Consider the following 22,468-nt stretch of genomic DNA (forward strand, 5'->3'; position numbering starts at 1 on the left):
GTGGGATTTCCTACCTCGTATGACCTTGGACAGGTCACTTCAAGGAGCAAAGGAAGGGGTCCAGATCGGACGTTCCTTCCAGCTGCAGCTGTGCACCTCTGAGGGACTGGGGACGGCACATGAAGATGGGTGTCTTCCCATCACTCCGCTGGTTCTTTCTAGAATTGCAGCTTGTTACGTAGCTCATTTTGGCAAAATTTGGGGTTCATTTTAGCAGGCCTTGCCAAGGAAGGCTAATCGTGCCAGTGCAGTATTGTAAACATAGCAGTAGGCAGAGCCCCATCCCTGCCCCCCAGCATGCACAGAGCATGGATCTGTCTGAGGGAGCAGTGCTCACTGTTGAGGATTGTTTTCTATAGTGCTGGCTGCCAGGGCTGAAGAGACTCTTGGAGTAGTTGTTGTGACGTCTGGGAACTGTGGTGGGAAGGGTGGCACCTCTGGGAGACCTGCCCACTTGTGACTTTACCACTCCTCCCCCCACTGACTCTTAACCTGGTCTGTTAATGATTTCAGCTAATTATGTGCCTTTGGTCTTTTCACTGTTTGCAATTCAAATGCTACTTGAGGCCCTGTGTTTGCTTTTGTTTGCAGCATCCTGGCTGCCATCTGAAGCACAAGTTGATGATCGCGTGTTACCATCTTGGGTTAAGTGCTGTCTCATTGCTTTGCAGGCTGCCTGCTGTCTCCCGGGGAGATCATGAAACGAGGTCGCCTTCCCAGCAGCAGTGAGGATTCTGACGACAATGGCAGTAAGTCCTGCTTTGTTGTTCTTGGAGCCTACCAGGGCTTGGGTCAGTGTAAAAACATGATTTTTTTAATATAATGCTTTAAATAGCCAAGGTCCTTTGCATATCAAGCAGGTCAGAGAAAGGCAAGGCCTGGAGAAAGACATCTGAGTGTGATACTGCAAGGCTGTAAGCAGATCTTTCCCGGTAAGGTTGGCTGCAGGCAGGCCTTCTGCAGGCTTCCTGTGTGTTATCCAGGGAGAAGAATTCAGTTCCAAGAGCCACTGGTGTGTCTGTTTTCATTAAACAGCATTTATGGTACCTCACATTGCTCTCTATGAAGAGGCAACTTAATCAAAGCCAGGTAATGATTAACCAGCTCAGCCTGAGTGGGGCTCCGAGGGCAGATGGAGGACTGCCTAGCGTGATGTGAGGGTACCAAGTCCAGGTTCTTCGTAGATGGCAATGTGTCCCTTCCCTTTCCTACTTTCACAGGGCGGAGTTTAATACCGTCACTGTCTGCAGCTCAGCTCTCTGGCAACCTCAGATTTTCACAGTGTAGCTGAGAACCAGGAGTTCTTTGGCTTCCAGGCAGTCAAAATAAATGTCACACAGTGTCTGTTGAGCTAACAGACTGCTGGGAGAAGCGCTCCCTTCAGACGGCTGAGGAGAATTTTGTATCTAGCTCAGTGCAGCCCATTAGCTTAGGTTTGACGTTGCACATTAAACTCTGGAAGCCTGGAAAGGAAGCTTGCTGCACTGTGAGATGGGGAGGGAACCCAGCCTGCTTTCTAGGCATATTGCCTCAGACATTACTAACAGCTCTGATGCGATGTTATCAGGGCAGTCATACAGCTCTTCCGATGGGCTGTAGAAACGTTATGTAGGAACTCAAAAGAGGTGGTCTGGGGAGGCTTAGGGAGGAGGCAACTGTTGGGGGCGGGTCCCAGGGATAAAAAGCTTTGGGTAGGCAGGATTGTTTAAATGCCTGGCATCTCAGGTGGTCAGCATAAGCATGGATATGCTGCCATGGGGGCTTCGAGAACAGCCACGGAGAAGGTAGGAGGCTCACAAATTTGAAACTTCGGTATAGATTTGGGCTGTGGCTGCTGCTGTGGTAAGGCATGGAGCAGTGGGTATTGAACCAACAAAGACGGGAGGGGAGCTCGGAGGGGAGCGATAGCCTGATCTGACAGATGCTTGCAAAACTGAAGAGATAACATCTGGACCAGGCAAGAGAGCTGTGAAGGGGGAAGTGGCAATCATGAGGCAGGACGTTTTCTCCAAAGGAGGGTTTTCTCTTACTTTTGGGGGGGGGCTGCTGAGGTTCCTACACACAGACAGGTAAAGTCACCTGTTGGAGCTTGGGACACCAAGTTGGGTGTGAGGCATTCAACTTGACCTTCACAGCGCCTGCTTTTTTACTTCTCTGGTCAGAGTTTGGTATTTTCTTGTTGACTTGTCGGTGACACCTGTCTGTCATAATGTCCTCAACCACCCTGTTTACTTCTGTATGCAATTTTTCCTGAAGTTTTTTTTCTTGTTTTTCTATTTTAAGTTGGGCTTTTAAGTTCAGAAAGCTCCGGCAGCAAGTGTGCAGTTCTGGCAGAGTGTATTGAGGTTCTTGTTGCCAGAGCTGCCAGCCTGAGTGCCATCACTAAGACCCCAATGGAGAACCCATTCCTTCAAGTTGTCCTCTGACCTCCACACATGTGGCAGGTGCGTGCATGTGCTTGTACACACACACACACACACACACACACACACACACACACTTCCATCCATAATAACTGTGATGGGCCATGTTTTTCTCCTATGTTCTGTCTGTTCATCTGGAAGGTTACGCTGGAGTGCCACCACACACAGCTAGCTCTTGACTGTGCATGGGACTCTGCTGGTAGTTGTGGGGAATAGGAGTGACAGTTGCCAGACGGTCATCTGTAGTTTTGCCGTGCAGTTGGTTCAGTATAGAACATACGGTGGATGATGGTGGTTTATGTCTGACTGGTCAGGCTTAGTGACTTGATAATTATGGAGAATGTTGATGCTGAAGAGCAAGTAGCCCTTCCTGAATGCCATGCCTCATGGCAGTGTGTCTGCATAGCTGGGCTGCGGACTCTTCTCTCCTTCCCTAGCACCTAGTTCATGGTAATTGCATTGAAACCTCTCCCATGTGTAGATTCAGGCGTGTGGAGGTGGAGCTTTTCGCCCTTGCAGTGAGGGCCACCTGTGATAGCTTTCCATGTCCTGAGTCTTGCTTACAACAAGGGCTGGGGTTGTGCAGTGGCCACCTCCCAGCCTCTTCAGCCTACAGGCCTGATGGGAGTTTGGCAGCATGTCCAGGTGGAGGAGAGGCAGCTGCAGACGTCAGCATGGGGCCACAGCACCAGCCACAGGAATAGCTGGGGCCTGCTGCCACTGGCTTCTGAGTCTGCAGCTCATTGCTTTGTTTTCTGGCCTGGCCCAGGGGAACAACAGTGTGGTATTTACAGTTGGGGATGGATGAGCCTTTTCTGTGCCAGGTGCCAGCTCTCATCTGCTGTCAGGCACTGTTGTTGGTCTTTCTCCAGCCGCCCTGGAGGCCCATCCCTGCAGTTGGGTGAAATACTGATAGGGAGTTGGTAGGCAGTGTTTGTAATTGCTAGACTCTGGGGACTGGGTAGCCTAGCCAAACTCTGCAGTTCGGCCCTGTGCCTGGGTGTGTCTCGGGGAGGCAGGCCCTTAAATTCCCACTTCCTTTCACCCAGGCTTCTTGGTCTTTGGGAGTCTGGCAAAAGGTGAGAAGAGGGTCCACCAGTTAATTTTATTATTTCCAAAGGTTTCATTTTATCTGCAGAGACTTAATGGAATAAAACATTCTCTTTGGGGCAGGAATATTATTGGTTGTCTGAGGCTAGTTATAGTCCTGATCTATATCCTTATATACCTTCCCTATAAAAGTAAGAAAAACTAAATAGTATTTAAAGAATACTGTCAAACCATACACTTTTCAGAAGGTGGAGCGAGTTGGACCCTAGAGTCTGGCCAAGCAAGGCTGCAAGAGCTGAGGCAGATGGAGGGTCCTTCCCGGCACACACGGTAGGTTGATCAGTGCTGGTTGTGTAATTTCAGTTGGGGATTTATATGGTATTACTTTATTTGCCCAAGGCAATGTTTTAGGTCTACATCCTGATGCTGCTGTGGCACTAGTCTGGTACTCAGCGCTGCCGGACTTGTGTTACATAGTAAGTTGTTTTAGTTCTAAGAGCAGAAGCATGCCTCAGACACGGAGAGTCACCTCTGGGGTAGCCGGGAGAGGCTTGGTGCTTGCATAGACGGAGGCGTGCCTACTGTGGTCTTGGAGCCTGTTGTAACTGTGCTAGTCCCATATGTTCTGTCCTAATGGAAGTAAAACAAAATCAACACCACCACCACCTTTCCCCCTCGTTCTTTTCAGTGTTTGAGATAGCTTAACAAAGTTGTTCTTATTTGAGTACTGTACACATAAAAAGTTTTAAGTCGGGCTGGAGAGATGGCTCAGTGGTTAAGAGCACTGACTGCACTTCCAGAGGTCCTGAGTTCAAATCCCAGCAACCACATGGTGGCTCACAACCATCTGTAATGAGATGTGATGCCCTCTTCTGGTGTGTCTGAAGACAGCTACAGTGTATTCATATATAATAAATAAATAAATCTTTAAAAAAAAAAAAAAAAGTTTTAAGTCAGATTTGTCAATAGAGGGGACTTAGTTTTAGATATCATTCTTACTTGTGGGTGGCCGTGGTTTTAGACGTTATTGCCGAGATTGCCACTCCTCTGCTGAATGCAAAAGGAAACACAAGTTAGTGTCTTTCCTGTATCTTTATTTTGAGATAGGGTCTTCTGTTGTCCAGGCTAACCCCAAACTCTGTCTAGTGGAGGATGATCTTGAACTCCTGACCCTCCTGACTCCGCCTCCCAAGAGCTGTAATGTTGGGAGTGGTGCCTGATGGTACAGGCTGCCCTCAGCTGTCAGCAGTTTGGACACACGAGCAAAGTGGAATACTGGCTACACTGCTACAGAATGGCACCTCCTTTCTGGGAGCTCAGAAATCTCTTTGTAGTAGGTAAACCAGGAATGCGTTCCTGCACCCACCATCTTCAGGTCTAGGTGTGCTGTGATGTGTTTCCCTTAGAGCAACACCCAGTGACCCTCCTCAATAACATTTCTAAGTAGAAAAATTATCCACTATTCAAAATTCTACTTACTGAGAATTTTCCGAGTGTGTGCACTGACTGGGTTGAACCTCTCTGAATTCTGAACCTCTTGCCTCCGTGTTCTCTGTGAAGTAGTGACTCCCTGCTGCAGGGAGGTCTCATGGCTTCCTGTTCTGCTTGTTCACTGGGGTCCCCATCCAGTCTAGGATTTCTGTGTCTCACCAATGGAAGGGGGATGGAGGTTTACATACTGTGAATGGTGCTTCTTAGTGGTGATAGCCTTCTCATAGTTTCGTAATGGATAATTTATGTACAGCAAACTGCACATGTTTAAGTGTATGCTTTGAGAGATTTAGCCCTGTTTGCGTGTATTATGTCATCAAGATCAAAATAACAGGTCCCTCCAACTTTGCCCCAGGCAGCCACTGATCTGCTGTTGGTATGGATCAGTCTTCATTTCCCTGAACTTTGCATCAGTGCAACGCACCTTTGCCTGCTCTGGCTCCTTGGTTTCGTTCACTGTATGTGTTTATTGCAGTATTTATCCATGTTACAGGAAGCACGTGTCTCACTCCCATCTGTTGATAATATGTTCCTTTTTATTGCTGGCTAGTGTTTCATTGAAGGGATGTGTCATGGTTTATTTATCCCTTTACAGTCTGGTGGTGGATTTTTAGGTTGTTTCTGGATTTATTATTTTTATTTTTTAGGATCCTTATTTTTATATCCTCACTTTTCCTTTCTGTTTTCTTCCTCGTATTGGCTCCCTGCTGTCTTTCACATTCATGGCTTCCTTTTTGTTGGTTTATAATCAGTAAATGTTTTGTTTTTATGCCTGTTTAATATATCTATATCAGGGTTGTGGGAAGGTATAAGAAGCCTCTGGCTGGCAGAGAGTCCTCTGTAGACTTCACCCAGCTATTTCCTTCTCAGTGATGACCAGCCTCATTCACAGTGTGCTCACACTATTTCCAGTGTGTGTGTGTGTGTTTGTGTGTGCGCGCGCGCGCACACGCGTGTGTGTTATTTCTATGCATTTTGAGTCTGAAGACCATTATTGCTTGGAGTTGGCAGTGGAACCTAAGGCCTGGAGACTGCTGGGCAAACACTGTGCACTAGGCTACACCCTAGCCCCACTTCCAGAGGATCTTCTGAAGTAATCATAGGAATGGCACGTGTCACCTATAAGGAGTCTTATTCCACAGGAGTGACAGAGGATCTAGTACTGAGCCTTAGAACTGGTATGCAAGGGTGGCTCAGACCTTCCTTCTCAGAGCCCTCTCACAATCCCTGCTGGCTGTGGTTGTTAAGAATTGGATGAGAGATGGCTCAGTGGTTAAGAGCACTGACTGCACTTCCAGAGGTCCTGAGTTCAAATCCCAGCAACCACATGGTGGCTCACAACCATCTGTAATGAGATCTGATGCCCTCTTCTGGTGTGTCTGAAGACAGCTACAGTGTATTCTTATATAATAAATAAATAAATCTTTAAAAAAAAAAAAAGAATTGGATGAGAGGCATATATGTAGGATCTGTGTCTTAAGTTTGTTGATGTGTCTGTCTGCTGATTCTGGGCCAGTAAGGGCTTGAGTGACAGGAGGCTTCACTCACAAAAAGGCTTTTGCTCTTTTTTTTTTTTAACATCTTGGGGTTTTGTCAGTTTCTGAGAAGTGACAAGGTTCAGTGCCTGGACACTGTAGTTACAGACAGGAGGCTGAAAGGAGTTATCAGCAAGTTAGGGAAGAAGCGAAGGTGATTGGGAGTGCTGTTTCCCATCTGGCTGAGGTTGTGTGCCTGCAGAAAGAGGCCAGTGTGGTTGGCCAGGACACATGAGAAGGGGGTGGCACAGGGCAGGATAGGCAGGAGGAGGAGCTTAGGGTTTTGAGGCATTGGAAGGTTGGCTTAGGACTTGGCTATTGACTGACAACATCCTGAGCAGGAAAGGGAGGAGTCTGAATGACTTGGGTTTCTGACCTCTGGTAGGAAAGGCCATGGGGCTCAGCTCCGGGGCTGAGGTGGAAGTGAGCTTGTTCAAGCAGAGAGTGGAGCTTGGTTTTTATGCTGAAGAGTTGACAGATTTTAGAATGTCTCAGAAGTTGATGTCTACCACCAAGGTGATACTGGGTCTGCAGTGAACAGAGGGAGCTTAGTCTAAGCGCGTAGCTCTCCTAGGCTCCCCTGGCTTCTGGTTAGAGACTCAGCTACTTTGGAACTGCTTGGAAATGGAGAGACCCTGAGAATAGGGGTCCAGGAAGGAAGGAAGTGTGGCTTGAAGGGGGTAGGGGGGTTACTTTAGACAGGTAGAACTCTGACTGCTACAGAGAAGTTTCAGGCCTGGTGACCAGGATTCCTGGTGAGAAGCCGCTGTAGGGATTGGAGCATCTAGGAAGAGAGGTAGCAGATGACGTTAAAACTGTGTGAAGGTTTCTGCTTTTTCTATGCCTTGTGGAGGCAACTTTTTTAATGTTTTGGGCATGACCTTAGGTTGAGCCCAGTGATCCTGGCATTAGGCACTTGGCTGAAAACTTTGGGAATGTTTCCTAGTTCATTGTACCAGTTTGGGTCTGAGCCTCTTGAGCACAGCCTGGAGTTCCCGGCGTATGCTGCAGTGCTCTCTTTGCTCACTCTTCACGAGGCAGACCACCCTGTACACTGGGGCCTACAGCGAACACCTTAGGCCTGTCTGGAAAGTGACTGGAAGGGAGGAGCCCTGTGAGAACCAGGATGATGGCATTGCAGGTCGTCGATGGAGGTGTGTTGTTGGGGAAGAACCTCCTGACACCTTAGAGTGACACCTCAGTGACTTGTACTGTGGGCGCGCGCGAGTGCTGTGTGTGAGGATGTGTGAGGATGTGTAGACAGGTTGGAGACCAGAGGTGGTTGATAGAATGTCTTCCCCTTTGTGTTCCGCCCTACTTTTTTAAGACAAGGCTTTTCACTAGACCTCTGAAGCTCAGCGTCGTATACAGCTGGACGGCTGGCTGGATCCGTGTGCACACTCCACCATGCCAACCCTTTACTTGGACGCTGGGGACCTGAACTCGGGTCCTCATGCTTGTGCAACTAGCAGCACATCACCGCTGAAATACTGACCCTGTGTTTTTTTTTTTTTTAATGGTTCCTGTTTGGATGTTTGTTTCCTCAGGCTTGTCAACGACATGGTCCCAGCATTCTCGATCCCAGCATGGGAGAAGTACCTGCTCTAGACCTGAAGATCGAAAGCCTTCTGAGGTACTTCTGAATGCTAGCTTGCCTTGATCATGTGTGCTGTTTGTAAGTGTGCATGCGTACCTGCTGCCAACATGCCCTCCTCATGCTGTGCAGGTCTGGGCAAATGCCCCACTGCATACCCTGGCAAGATGGTGAGGGGCAGATGTGTCCCTTGTTGCAGGAATAAGTGGGCTAATTAATACACATAGGCTCGTACATGCAAAGCATGTGGCACGTATATCGTATGCAGTGAATGTTAGCTATTATTATTAATTGTATTCTTCTTTTCCTTTCCTGTTCCATCTTCGCTGGCTCCCAACAAGTTTTCCTCTGGCCAGGACATGAGTGGGTTCAGCTGCTGCCAAGTCACTGCCAGCCTCAAGTTAGTTTTAGCCATGAATTTGTGGCTTATTTGGCACCGACCCAATGTGATTCTGGGAGTTTCGTTTTGGGGATTATGCTTAAGGCTTTCCCCGTCTTTCCCAATTTGTTTTCACATTTTATGTTTCCCTGATGCCCTACATTTCGTTGTTCATTTCCCTGCTAAAATCGTTTTTAGAGGCATCTCCCTGCCGGCCTCGGTTGGTTAGGGGCCCCTCTTGTCCTGAGACCTGTTTTCTCTGTGGCCATCACTAGGCTCTGAGCATTGAGACCCAGGTGTATCGGCCTGTCGGGGTTCTCAGGGAAAGCTGTGGGAAAGTTCTCTTGGCATTGCACTGTTTGTGGGATGACCTCAGTTGGCTTGTGGCGTGATGGCCACACAGCGACAGGTGTTTCTCAGAGTCCCTTCCCATGCTGCCCTCGTATAACTGGAGAGTGCCTTGTCCAGGAGTGGAGGAGTTTCTTGGTGATGGAGTAACATCACCTGCCAGAAGGCAGTAGAGATCTGTTCCGGGAAGCACTCATAGTTGGCTGCTGTGGCCAAGGCCACTGGCCTTATGTCTATTTTGACCTACAATGCGAACTTTATTTTTTATGACATCAGAACATCTCTGCTCCTGTATTTAATTCTCCTGTTAAGTCCTGAATCGGCTCTGTAACTGCTACTGCACCTTTCTGGTGTCCATACTGTACTGCTGATATTTCAGCCTGGGAGTGGGATTGGAGCTCTCTGAGCAGCAGGCACCACACCCTGTCCTTGCCTGGTCTGTGTCAAATCTTTGGAGTGCAAACTGCATTGTACATAAAGCACACTCGAGTTGCCGTCACCCCTGCCCTTGGTGTCTACTCTGGCACCTGAGCTTTGGGCCAGAGCCTCTTCCAGGTCTGTAGGAATGGAGCCTTTTCTCATCTCCTTCCTCAGTCTGATTCTTTTTCTTTGGCAGATTTGCTTGTTTTTGTTTGTTTGCTTGTTTTTGTTTTGTTGTTGTTGTACAGCTTAGCTGGGCTCTATTTTACCTGATTTGCTTGGTGTGGACTCACAGCTTTGACCTTTTCCTTGGGGTTGGGTTGTTCTAGGCTTATCACCAGGTCCAGGGGCTTTCGTCTCATGGTGAGTTTTTGCAGAAGGTACATAGTCAGGCTGTTGCTTAACAGGACTGTAGAGTTAAGAGTGGCTTCCTAGGGCAAGTCCAGTGTTGAAAATGACAGCCAGAGAAGTGGCCTTTTTATTCAGACCCTACCCCGTACTTTCATAAGACAAAGTTTATTAAAGAGAACACCATCCTGAAAAGCCAACTGGTGTATGGTGTGACCCATGCTTAACAGCACAAGGAAGAGCTTCCTGTCCTGAAGGAGGGAGTGCATCCTTGTGGCTGTGTACACTGAGCACAGCATACAGACTCAGGCTCATGCTGTTCTTGATATACGGCAGGCCTTCCTTGTACACACATCCTCAGATATAAGTGGGTTGAGGAGAAGGCTGGAGAGGGAAGCAGCTATGTAGCCCTGGCTGCCAGCCAGCCAGAGTATGCTGGTCAGTCAGTCAGTCAGTCAGTCAGCCAGCCAGCCTTGTTGACTTAGATTCCAAGGGCCCATGAGTCCATAGGGGAGCCCAGGCAGGTGCTGCCTCTCCTGCAGTTTGCTTTTCTTTGCTGTTTGTGACGAGTTAGGGTGCTTTCTTGGAAGGTAGACTCGAGATGAGTCTTGATGGTAGTGAAGACAGGGTTCTCTGTCTTTCCACAGAAACTGCTTCAGGGTTGAAGTTCTGGCATCCTCTGACGTGGCACCACAGTGGCCTAGTGTTTCACTCCTAGATGTTTGCAGGCCTGCATTTCTGCCTGGTGTTAGCCAACGTGGACCTTGCTCTCAGCATCTGCCTGTCCCACATGCTAGCACCTCAGGAGATGGGCTGCTTCTCAGCAGTTAGTTTAGAAGATAGTGACCTCTACCGGGTGGTTCTAGATTTTGCCTTGAGGTTAATTGGCTAATGAAGTTTTGTTTTTAAACATGGGCTCCAAAGAGAGCACTCCTGAGTGGCTTGTCATTCCCTGAAGGATTTCCAAGAGCCTGTGTTCAGCAGCCCTTGGTGAATTGAGAGGTCTTGGAGAGGGGAATGTCTGTGTTTTGTGCAACAGTTACATTGATACAGTCAGTGTACCCTCTGCCTGTGTCAGCTAAGGGAGCTGGAGGCACATCAGTCTTGGGCAAGGGAAAAGGATTGTCAGGTGAAGGGTTTCTGTAATAAGGCAGACTTACTCTGTGTTGATAGTGTAACCTGTTACAGGCAGCTCCAAGGTGACCTTGCAGCTGCCAGTGCTCTGAAATGAATGCAAAAGCCACTGTCCCTTTCTCTTCTCCCAGGTGTTTAGGACCGACCTGATCACTGCCATGAAGTTGCATGACTCCTACCAGCTGAACCCGGATGAATACTACGTGCTGGCCGATCCCTGGAGACAGGAATGGGAGAAAGGGGTCCAGGTGCCTGTGAGCCCAGGGACCATCCCACAGCCTGTGGCCAGGTAGGTACCCCAAGGAGAGACTCCTACTTTGCTCCCTGCAGGCATAGAGGCTGAGAGGAGATAGTTCTTGAGTTAGCAGTGCAGTAACATGAGGCCTCACAACCGAGGTCGGTGAGTCAGAGGGCAGTGGCCTCTGAACTTAGCACATTATCGTAGGGGGTGCTGCTCTCTTACCAGAGAATAGAAGGCCCAGGATGTTTCTGGGAACGACTGGCTGGGCGAAGTCTGATGTTACTGGCTGTTGGTCTCTGCATTCTATGTCACTTTGCAGAGTGGCTTTGTGGGAGTCGTGGTGGCCTTGGTGCTGCCGGCGGTGACTAATTGTATTTTAGGAGGTGACAGGGACAGAGGAGACTGACAGTTGGACAGTGGCAGACGAGGAATTTGAGCTGTTGACAGGCTCTTTCCAGATGCTGGTGCTTCCCCCTCATCTGCTGTGCTGCTCACCTCTCCCAACACGTCCCCGATGTTCCTTTGGGACAGGCTGTGTCCAGTTGGTACCTTTTTTCCCACTTTTGCGTAGTGTATCCTCTGAGAGGATGGCGTGCCCGATAGCTCTGCCAGCATCTGGCTCCTTGCTGTGTGAAATAGCCTCTCTTACCATGGACAAGTATGGACTAAATCCATTTCTTGGCCCTTAACTCCATGTCTCCTTAGGCACTTGATTGGTTTGATTACCATCATTTTGAGATCTCTGTTGAAATTATATGATGGTATACTATGGCTAGACAGGCATAGGTGACCACCAGGAATCACCTACTTCTTCAGTGAGGGTCCTGGCCTGTGAAGCGGGGCTCAGGATGCACAGGGTGTGTATGGTCCCTTTGATCACCACCAGCAGGCTGTCAGTCTAGGAAGCCTGGGTAGTGCCAAGTCAGGATGGAAAATGCCTTGATAGACAGACTGGAGCTTTTCACTTGACACCTGTTCTTGCTAACGTAAGAGAAATAAATTCCTTCAGTTTGCCCATCTCTGTCACACAGATAAACTCCTCCTGTCAATTCCAGGGTGATAAAATCTATAAACTCTGGGCATCCTGTTGGCGTGAACGCATGTGGTTGAAAACAGATGTGGAAGGACTGTGACCACAGACCACAGAGCCTCTCATGGGCTGAGAACCCTTGGCTCCTAGCCTGCGCTGGTTTGCTCCTTTCATGCTGTCCCTAGTGAGGTGGAATTCTCCAGGTGTTCACAGGTTGTAAGGGTGTGGTAGGAGAGGAATTGTCTGGGGCCATATGTTCATGGAGCATGGGCTCTGCCTTTTAAAATAAAGGAACAGCAACAGCCCAGTATTCTCCCTCAGTCTTTTTGGAAGGTGAGAATTCAGGTGTCCCTTGTGGTCCTCGGCGTGTGCTGTGCATATCCAGCCTCTGGATGCTGTTCCTGCCATCTCTATTCCTTAGAATTCAATGCCTAGCAAGTTCTTTCCTGTCTGACAACTTCCAGGGGGAATGAGCAAGCCCCACTAATGGAAAGGGATTTAGAAAGCAACCCTTGAAATACTTTTTTTTTTTTGTTTTTAGTTTGGGAGCAGACTCTGTTGGAGACTTGGTAGGGTGATGTGCTAGGGAGGAAATGGCTTTGGAAGACTGAAGCAGCTGCTTCCATTCTGGGTATTTTAAAGATTTCTAGCTGAGATGTTGTTGACATTTGGTTTTAAACCCTTAGACTATATGAACATAGAGATGGTCTGGGCTTGAGGGTTGGAGGAGGAAGTTGCCCTTGGCCTCTGACATTTTCTTCTTACGGGACAGAAAGGCTAATCTGGCTACTTGTTTTCTTATTAACCAGGGTTGTGTCTGAAGAGAAATCGCTCATGTTCATCAGGCCCAAGAAGTACATTGCATCATCAGGCTCTGAGCCCCCAGCGTTGGGTTACGTTGATATCCGGACTCTGGCAGACAGTGTATGTCGGTATGACCTCAATGATATGGATGCTGCGTGGCTGGAACTAACCAATGAAGAATTTAAGGAGATGGGTGAGACTGTGTGTTATTTCATTAACTCACATTGAAGAGAGGGCTGTTTAGTCGGGAGTGACTCATACAGAGTCTGGGAGAGGTCGAACCTCACTTAGAATCCCAGAGACCAGACTTCGATGAGACACAGAGACCATTTGGGGCTCCTAGAACAGTGGTGGGCTGAGGGACGGTTCTATGGGGCAGAAGCCTGGCTCGTTTTGGCTTCAGTGACTTGAATTGCTGTCCCTGTCTGCTTCTCCCCTTCCTTCCTTCCTGTACGGAACTGCAGCCCAGGGGAGTGAGCAGGACTGGGCCAGTGCCCTGCTCCACTTTACTGCTGTGATGCCAAAGTTCCACTCTTCTACCGCCTGCCCCAAACCCTCTTGTTTTTACCTCTTTAACTCTTTCCTGGCTTTCTTTGAGTGAGGTGTGACCCTGGCTGAGAACCCAAACTTGGATAGTTTCTCTGCTAGTTGGACCTTCAGACCTCAGTTACCCACATTTCACATGTAGATGCCGGGATGATCTCCTTATGTTCCACCCTTCCTTCCCCAGGGTTGTTATAAAAGTTTGTCTTGAGTGTCCGTGGACTCAGTGGAAGCAGGGTCAGGAAGTGTGGCTGGGGCACATTATGACAAGATTGGCTTCAAAGATTGGAAGGGCAAGGGCTGTATAAAGTTTGTGTTCCCATGAAGCCTGCCTCGGCTTGGACTCTGATAGCAGCTTTTGCTGCTGCTGAGCTCACCAGCCAGTTGACTGGGACTGACCATGACTGAGCTGGGAACGTTGGGATTTTCTACTTGTTAGTTACTGAGATGTGTTGACAAAGTAGATTTTCTTGCTCTTGTTCCCTGCTTTAAGTATTAGTGGTCAGAACAGTAGCAAGCTAGGGGTGGTTTTGGAATCTGTTTAAAAGGCTTTGAGGAATCTCCTGTAACTTAATGGTGTCTTACGCCATTGTAGAAGATTCAGTTTTTTCTTTTGAGCTGGCCCAATGCTTTACACTGTCTGTATAAAACCACCCAGAAGACTGTGAAACGCTTGGCAAGTTGTAGGTGTCCACTTCAGGATCCTGTCCAAAGACCCAGCCACAAGACTGGCAATGCAGCGGTTTAAATACTGAGCACTCACTTGTCTGGGTTAAGATATCATTAGTTAAGATACACTAACGTGGCAGAGTAAATCGTGTCCTTTGACACAGGTTGAACACAAGTTTAAAGATGTTTGTCCCAGCACCAGTTGACCTTTTTCTGGTAAAGGTTAATTGGAAGTCAGAGCAAAGTCAAGTGTATCCACAACTAGTTAGGAGGCACTGGGGGGAAAAGCACCTGCTTAAACATTTCATCCTTTACTTAGTTGTTTCCCAGATGGGTGTAGTACTTTCAACTGTACACTCTCAATACGTTTCCCATTAAAGAAAAGGTTGATCTTTGTGTGTATGTGCATGTGAGTATACAGCTGTGAGTGCAGGACAGCTGTGAGTGCAGGACAGCTGTGAGTGCAGGACAGCTGTGAGATCAGGACAGCTGTGAGTGCAGGACAGCTGTGAGTGCAGGACAGCTGTGAGATCAGGACAGCTGTGAGATCAGGACAGCTGTGAGTGCAGGACAGCTGTGAGTGCAGGACAGCTGTGAGATCAGGACAGCTGTGAGATCAGGACAGCTGTGAGATCAGGACAGCTGTGAGAGCAGGACAGCTGTGAGTGCAGGACAGCTGTGAGATCAGGACAGCTGTGAGAGCAGGACAGTTGTGAGTGCAGGACAGCTGTGAGTGCAGGACAGCTGTGAGAGCAGGACAGTTGTGACTGCATGTGGGTGCTTTTGGAGTTCAGAAGAGGGTGCTGGCTCCCCTGGAGTTGGAGTTGAGGAGGTTGTGAGCTGCCCTGCATTAGTGCTACGAAGTGAACTTGATTCTCTGAAAGAGTAGCAAGTGTTCTTAACTGCTGAACCACCTTTCCAGCTCATCTCCAAAAATTAATTTTTAAATGTTTTTTATTATTTCCCTTCTTCCTCTTGCTCTGGCTCGCTCTGGCCCAGCCCCGTTCGCTCTGGCCTTTTTTTTTTTTAAATATTATTTATTTATTATGTGTAAGCACACTGTAGCTGTCTTCAGACATAAGAGGGCATCAGATGTCATTATGGTTGCTGGGATTTAAACTTGTGACCTCCGGAAGAGCAGTCAGTGCTCTTAACTGCCGAGCCATCTCACCAGCCCCTCATCTCCAAAATCTCTGTCTCTTTTTTATAAAAGATTTATTTATTTTATGTATATGGGTACACCGTTGCTCTCTTCAGACATACCAGAAGAGGGCATCAGACCCCATTACAGATGGTTGTGAGCCGCCATGTGATTGCTGGGATTTGAACTCAGGACCTCTGGAAGAGCAGTCAGTGCTCTTAACTGCTGAGCCATCTCTCCAGCCCTTCATCTCCAAAATCTTAAAACTTGAAAATGTGGTGGTTTTGTAATAATGTGTGTAAGTTATAGGCTCGGTTTATATTTCTTCCCTCCCCCCACCTTCCTGCCCCTTCCAGGTCTTATAGTAGAGCTCACACTGGCCTGAAATGCGTCATCAGTAGACTTCATGTATTACGGGTGTGAGCTGAGTGTCTTGAGGACTCTTTTCTCTACAAGTGCTCTCCTTATAGCCAGTGTGGAGAACATCTGCAAATAGAGGAAAATAGCGCTTGCCTTACCATTACTAAGACCACAGTAACCATTTTGATGATTTTATTTTTCTTTTTTAAAGGCTTTATTTTAGTTATGTGTATGTGTCTGTGGGTGTGTGCAGGTGCAGGGGGAGGGCAGAGGAGAGTTTCCAGACCTCTTGGATCTGGAGTCACAGACAGGCAGTTAGAAGCATCCCGACACGGTGCTGGAAATCTAGCTCAGGTCCTTTGCTGTACCTGCTCTTGGCCACTGAGCCATCCCCTTGCTCCCTCAAGTTATTTGCTGGTAGAAAGAAGTATGTTGTATTTTATTTAACTCATAGTGAACTGACTTCTTTGCTCTAGACATTTCCTTGTGTTTGCCTTTCATGGATCTAATTAGCTATGCATTTCAGTTGGTTGAATTCAAAGTGAGGATGGATAGGTCAGTTAAAAACATTAGGATGTTTGCTGTGAAATCTGCTTTGGGGAGCCGTTTTAAGTAGCAAGAAAGAAAAGCTAAAAACAAAACCCCAAATCAAAACCACAAAACCCAAACAGCATAGTATGTAGTCCTGGCTTTCTAAGTCAGACTAGTGTTGGCAACAGTGGGAAGGCGCATTTAACAGTGTGTGTATATAATATCCTAGAATGCTGCAGAAATCGTTTTGAGTTTTGCCTCTCTCTTTGTTAGAAGTGTTTGTTATCTATGGACTGGCCTCAGGGCCATATAGTGGAAATTTCTCTGGCACTCAGTTACCTTTTTTTATGTTTTATTTGAGAGTTTCAATACACCAGTGTTGTTTCATTATAATAATTATTAATGCGCACTTACTAAAGTGAGATCTGTGGTATTTTCCTTCAGGAATGCCTGAGCTGGATGAGTACACCATGGAAAGGGTCTTGGAGGAATTTGAACAGCGATGCTATGACAACATGAATCATGCCATAGAGACAGAAGAGGGCTTGGGGATTGAATACGATGAAGATGTTGTCTGTGATGTCTGCCAGTCACCTGATGGCGAGGATGGCAATGAGATGGTGTTCTGTGACAAGTGTAACATCTGTGTGCACCAGGTAAGTGGGGTAGCAGAGTCCTGAGGGAAGCTGTGTGGGGTTTTGGGCTGAGCCTGTCAGCCAGCCTGTGCTGCTTGGAGTCCAGGATACTTCCAAATGGAGCTGGATCCCTACAGTTGTGGTTTAGGAAAGTCTTACCCTGACCATAATTTCGGGGGATGGGTCTCTCTACCTTTATAGTCAGAAGGCACTGGGATTCAGCTGGGAACACTGAAAAACAAACCCATGAAAAAGGTGGTTAAACTTTATATTAGATTCTAAATGGGGTGACAAAAACAACGGAAGCTGCCTCTGGATTTTTTGTCTCTTCCTAGCTAATGGAGAACTCCTGTCAGTTCTTGGTGCTTTTGGCTTGTAGTTACCATTAGTCCTCATGCTGTCTTCCCTGTGTGTCTGCCTAAACAGGGTTATCTTCTTACACAGTCCTGATCCTGTTGGATTAGGTGCCTGCCTATACATTGTGGTCTCAGTTCAAATAGTTGAATGTCAGCGATTGTTTTCTAAAGGTCCCGTTTTCAGGTGGTGGTGAAGTCCTCAGTGTATCTTCTGGGGGATGTAGAATAATCCATAGCATTAATGTGCTCACATGTGAGCTTAGCTATTGGAAGGGGGTCAGGCACCCCTTTTGACTTTTCATATGTGTATGAACATTTTGCATGTGTGCATGTCTGCACCACATGGATGACTGATCAGAAGAGCAGGATCTCCACTGGAACTGGAGCTAAGAAATGGTCATAAGACACTGCCTATGCTGGGAAATGAACCTGGGTCCTTTGTAAGAGCAGTCAGTGCTCTCAACTGCTGAGCCATCTCTAACTCCTGGTACCCTTTTTCTTGAGGATTATTTCAAGGTGGCAGTAGAATTTGCTGGGTCTTGTTACTGTCCTTCAGTGAACGTGGACACTGGTTAGTTAATTTAGAAAGCTTAAGCATAGATATGGAACTTAAGAGATTTTATTATTATTTATTATTATTATTTATTATATATTATTATCATCATCATTATTATCATTATTATTATTTGTGTGTGTGTGTGTGCGCTTGTGCTTGTGTGTGTATGAGTGAATGTCCGAGGAAGTCAAAGTTATATCCTTTGAGCTGGTCTTACAGGTTGTGAGCCGCCTGATGTAGGTGCCATGAACCATGGGGATCTGGAAGAGCAGCAAGTGCTTTTAACCACAGAGTTCCATATTTAACTCTATACAGTAATAAAGTGTTGTGGATTTGCATGGGGGCATACATACTTTTGTGATTTAGAACGCTGTCCTGAAGTACTTTTCTGTGAGGTCATCAGTGACGAAAACTTGGAAAAAGTGGAAAGTTGCTTGGGTGACCTCTGAGTTCTGTGTTTTATTATTGTTCTTTGAAATAGCCCTAGGTGGTCTGTAACTCCTCGTATAGACCAGCTTAGCCTCTAACTGAGATAATCCTCCTGCCTCTGCCTCTTGAGTGCTGAGATCACACATGCTCGCTGCCACACCCTGGAGATCTGGATTATCCTTTTCTCTGTAATTTGCCTCTAGGGCTTTATACAGTTCTTAAGACCGTGCAGCTGTGGCCATGTCTCTGCTCATCTTCGAAGGGAATCCTGAGACAGGCTGTAATGTCTTGCTTTAGTCCATTTTGTATCTGGACTTTGGTTTACAGGGTGTCTTGCCTTGGAGTCCCTGTGGTAGGTAGTGTGTGTGTGTGTGTGTGCGTGTGTGTGTGTGTGTTGGGAGACCATATGACTGCCATTGATGCTGCTGTCTCTCATGGACCCAGTGAACCTGTAGTCTTCTGACATTTGCTCTGTTTATGAGATTCTGCTTGAAATCCAGTTGTGCTCTGTGCTTTAGAAATGTGTAAGCTGCCACCAGGGCTGCGTGCCAGCGCCTTAGCATGTGGGTGGCAGAGTTGGCCTTAATAACTCCACCTTCTGCTTCTTCTGCTCTTGACACTTCGTTTTACTTTTGGTGAGATTCTTTATGGTTCATCTTTAAGGCGTACTTTATTAGTGTAGATGTGTCTTTCCAGTAAATGAAATTCTTGCTTCAAAGGCAACTCTAGGATGCCTTGGTGTTTGAAGCCTTCCTAGTCCTGTTCAGATCTGTTCTGAACGTTGCTTTGCCGGTAGACTGTTGACAGTGCTCTCGGGGTTGCGCTGTGTGTTTCTTAGCTGCATTCTGCTCTCATCCTTGTGCTTTCCTTCTTGTGTCCTGGGTGTTCAGATTTCATGGTGGCTGTGCTTTTTCTGCCTGGAGAAGAAATAGAGCCAGGTTCCTGTGACTTCCTGACTTCCAGTTCATTTAAGGATACAGTTGTGAACTGTTTTAAAGGGCTCTCTGAGTGCACTCCTGGTACCGCTGTGGGTTTGTTTATTTACTCCCCTTATTGAAACATTTGCTTTTTCTTTCTTTAAACCACCATAATGAGTTCAGTTGTAAAAGCCTTAATTTCTGCAGTTTGTGCTGTCTTGTATAATTTTGCCAACTTGTGCAAAACAGGCTTTGTTTTAAACATCAGCGAAAGAAAGCAAACTCTCATTTTGAAGTGTCTGGTTTTTCTGTGGCTGGCTGTTCCTGTGGACACTGTTGGACTCCAGTAGGAGGAACGTGTCCAGCTTGAGTGCACAGCTCCTCAGTTGGACTCCCAGCCATTATCACCTTGGCAGTCCGAGAGCGTCATTGGTGCTTTGTTTTCACCTTCGTTCTGTGTGTCGCCCATTGTGAAGGCAGAGAGAGGTCTGGTGGGCCTTCTTGATTGAAGCTTGTAGCCAGGTTGGAGCATCGGCTGCTCAGTGGTTGGAAACTTCCTATGGATGGGTCTCTCTGCACTACAGCAACAGGCCACACTTTAGAATTCTCTCTTCCCAAGTTTTTGGGACAACCTGAGCTGAATAAACATGCAGTTTGTCTTTGGAGCTCAGGCACACACGCGCTTGGAGATGGACTGGTGTACTTCCTTGGGTTAGGATCGCAGTTAGGTGGATATGGGTGTGTCTACTTTGGTGTGGCTCTGTGAATATCCTTCTAGATTGTTTTTCAGTTCATAAATAGGGGCTGGGAGATGCCTCGCAGTAAGAGCACTGACTGCTCTTCAAGAGAGCAAAGGCTTGATTCCTAGAGCCCACATTGGCAGCTTATAGCCGGCTATAACTCCAATTCTAGGGGATCCAACACTCTCTTTTAGCTTCTGTGGGCACTGCTCAAACATGTGGGCAAGGCAAAACACCCATGCACATAAATAAATAACAAATAGAAAACATGTCTTTTTTTTTCTTCCTTCCCTGATTGATATGTTGTGGCCCTACAGGCTTGCTATGGAATCCTCAAGGTGCCAGAGGGCAGTTGGCTGTGCCGTACATGTGCCCTGGGAGTTCAGCCAAAATGTTTGCTATGTCCCAAGAAAGGCGGGGCTATGAAGCCTACTCGCAGCGGAACCAAGTGGGTCCATGTCAGCTGTGCCCTGTGGATCCCTGAGGTAAGCCTGCATTCTAATAGCATCTCAGGTGAGACAGTCCTGGTTTTCAGCTGGAGTTAGGCAGGTGGGTGGGAACGACTCACAGGCAGCAGTAGAGCTGCTGGGTCCCACACATCTTTGTCCCCAAGCTGCTCCTGAGCAGTGTCTGTGGAGGGGCTTCCTGGAGGCAGCAATGACATCAACTTACTTTTTCCATTTCTGGAAACCCTCACGTTGTTGACAGCACTTACAGGCCAGGTATGGGACCTTTCACGGCTCTGTCCTGAGGGTGGCCATGCTACTGTCCCTGCCAGTGTGTTTGGCAAACTACATGTGCAGTACCACAGTGCCCTAGGTCACACTTCTGTGAGTTTTATTTAAATTCTTCCTCAGCTTCAACCTTGTTAATTTCAGGTCTGCTCTAATTTATTTCCAGTCCCAGACCTTAACTAATTTAATTTGCATGGCTTGTGATGAGAATATCATTTGTCATTCAAATTCCAGCATTTTTGGTGTGTGATTTGCTGCATTTTTTTCCTCCAGAGGAAAATTGACTGGGTATGATTTTCATGGAAGCGTCACTGGAGCTTTTGGTTTAGTATTAACCAGTTTGCAGTTCAGCGTTCCATATTTATCTTGCTCTATTTGGACTTTTAATACAGTTACATGTTCTGATGTAATACTTTTAAATATAGTTTATCTTTTTGCTCATTCTGTTATTTAAATATATTACAATGTGTTTTTTCGTCCTGACAATTCTTATTCATCTAGAGTCTTGGTATACTTTGTTACAATAAGATAGATGTCTATGCTATCAGATATTTGAAAGAAGTGAAAACTTCTAGACAGGTGTTCACAGACTGGCAAGCTGGTACCGATGGGGGCTGATCTCTGGGCTCTCCTGCTGCTTGTCCAGAGCTGGGCCCTGGGGTTATCCTCAGATCTGTGTTCTGATTCTGACTAACTGTGTCGTGCCTATCTGGCTATTTTGGATCTTTAGGTAAGCATTGGCAGCCCTGAGAAGATGGAGCCCATCACAAAGGTGTCTCACATTCCCAGCAGTCGGTGGGCGCTTGTGTGCAGTCTCTGCAATGAGAAATTCGGGGCCTCCATACAGGTAACAGTGGCTCAGTAAGAGTTGCTTTGTTTTCCTCCCCTGTGTGGCAGGGAGCAGGATGGGGGCAGGGCCTTTACACAGCATTGGATGGTTAGGAGAGAGGAGGTTATCTGGAACTCCGCCTGGGTTTGGAGGCAGCTCCAATTTGTCTGGCATAAGCCTAGTAGAGTCTTCTTCCCACAAGCACACAGTCCTGGAAAGAGCCCAAGGCCTAGCTACTCTTGGCCATGTCACTTGAATTGTCTAGCCTTCCACTGTAGTCTCAGTATACCGCACAGACTAGAAGTCCTCCGGGCTGCCTTCTTGGGATTGCCAGTAGCTGAGGTGTCGGGCAGGCCGGTGCTTTTACACTGGGAGGGAGAGTCTGGAGCTCTCTTTGGATAGAGAGCACACACACACTGCTGCCCTAGTGTACCTGAGTATGCCAATGCAATCACCTTTTTACATGCTGGTTGGTTCATGAGATAGACAGCATTAATAGGAAAATGGTGTGTGTGTCTTCATGTTGTCTGAAACTCTGAGTAATTGATTTCTGGGACTCATGTTGATAATCTAGTTGGTTATGATTCGAGGCCTAGAATGCTGTGTTGAAGGTCAGTTTGGACTCTGACAGGGACCCAAGTAGGCCTCAGATTCTTCTTCAGTTTTTTGGTTTTTTTTGTTTTTGTTTTTTTTTGGTTGTTGTTGAAATCTGGTGGCAGAAATACTATTGGGGCAGCCTCTTTCAATATAGAGAATACAACAGGCACAGGCATGATTTGACAAGTGTGGTCCTGGCTTTAAACAAAATTTCTTCATTTGGTGGAATATGCTATATTTTGGTTGAGCAATGATTCTTTGAGTAAGGTACTCAAACCACTGACTGCTATTATATTTTCTCCATGCCTTGCTTTGCCTTTCCTTTCCCCTTTCCTTTTTCCCCTTTCCTTTTTCCCCTTTCCTCCCCTTTCCTTACCCCTCCCCTCCCCTCCCCTCCCCTCCCCTCCCCTCTCTTTTTTGATTTTTCAAGACAGGGTTTCTCTGTGTAACTCTGGTTGTCCTGGGGACTCATTTTGTAGACCAGGCTGGCCTTGAACTCAAGAGATGTGCCTCCTCAGTGCTGGGATTAAAGGGTGGGCTCTTTTCATTTTCTTAACAAGCACAAAGTGGTTTTTACTATTACTGTTTCTACTGCTGTTCATCTAAAAACATTAATGAAAAATACCACGACAGG

The 22,468-nt window shown here is 47.1% G+C and overlaps 1 protein-coding gene across 3 annotated transcripts in view; it reads left to right on the top strand.

Moving 5' to 3' along the window:
• The window catches only part of Jade1 (jade family PHD finger 1), a 53,881-nt gene that overhangs the window by 17,120 nt on the left and 14,293 nt on the right, over positions 1 to 22,468 (top strand). For 2 of the 3 annotated variants that reach the window (XM_028763035.1, XM_028763032.1), the window contains exons 2-8: positions 672 to 749; positions 8,047 to 8,132; positions 10,854 to 11,011; positions 12,803 to 12,990; positions 16,486 to 16,697; positions 19,992 to 20,159; positions 21,139 to 21,255. In XM_028763035.1, coding sequence (XP_028618868.1) covers positions 698 to 749; positions 8,047 to 8,132; positions 10,854 to 11,011; positions 12,803 to 12,990; positions 16,486 to 16,697; positions 19,992 to 20,159; positions 21,139 to 21,255 — 981 coding nt within the window. In that variant the 5' untranslated portion in view covers positions 672 to 697. Of the gene's footprint in view, positions 1 to 671; positions 750 to 1,695; positions 1,785 to 8,046; positions 8,133 to 10,853; positions 11,012 to 12,802; positions 12,991 to 16,485; positions 16,698 to 19,991; positions 20,160 to 21,138; positions 21,256 to 22,468 lie in introns of those variants that run through there. The other variant, XM_028763041.1, reaches the window with a different exon arrangement.

The sequence above is a fragment of the Grammomys surdaster genome, unplaced genomic scaffold, assembly GCF_004785775.1.
Source record: "Grammomys surdaster isolate TR1022 unplaced genomic scaffold, NIH_TR_1.0 62, whole genome shotgun sequence".
In the NCBI taxonomy this organism is placed as follows: domain Eukaryota; kingdom Metazoa; phylum Chordata; class Mammalia; order Rodentia; family Muridae; genus Grammomys; species Grammomys surdaster.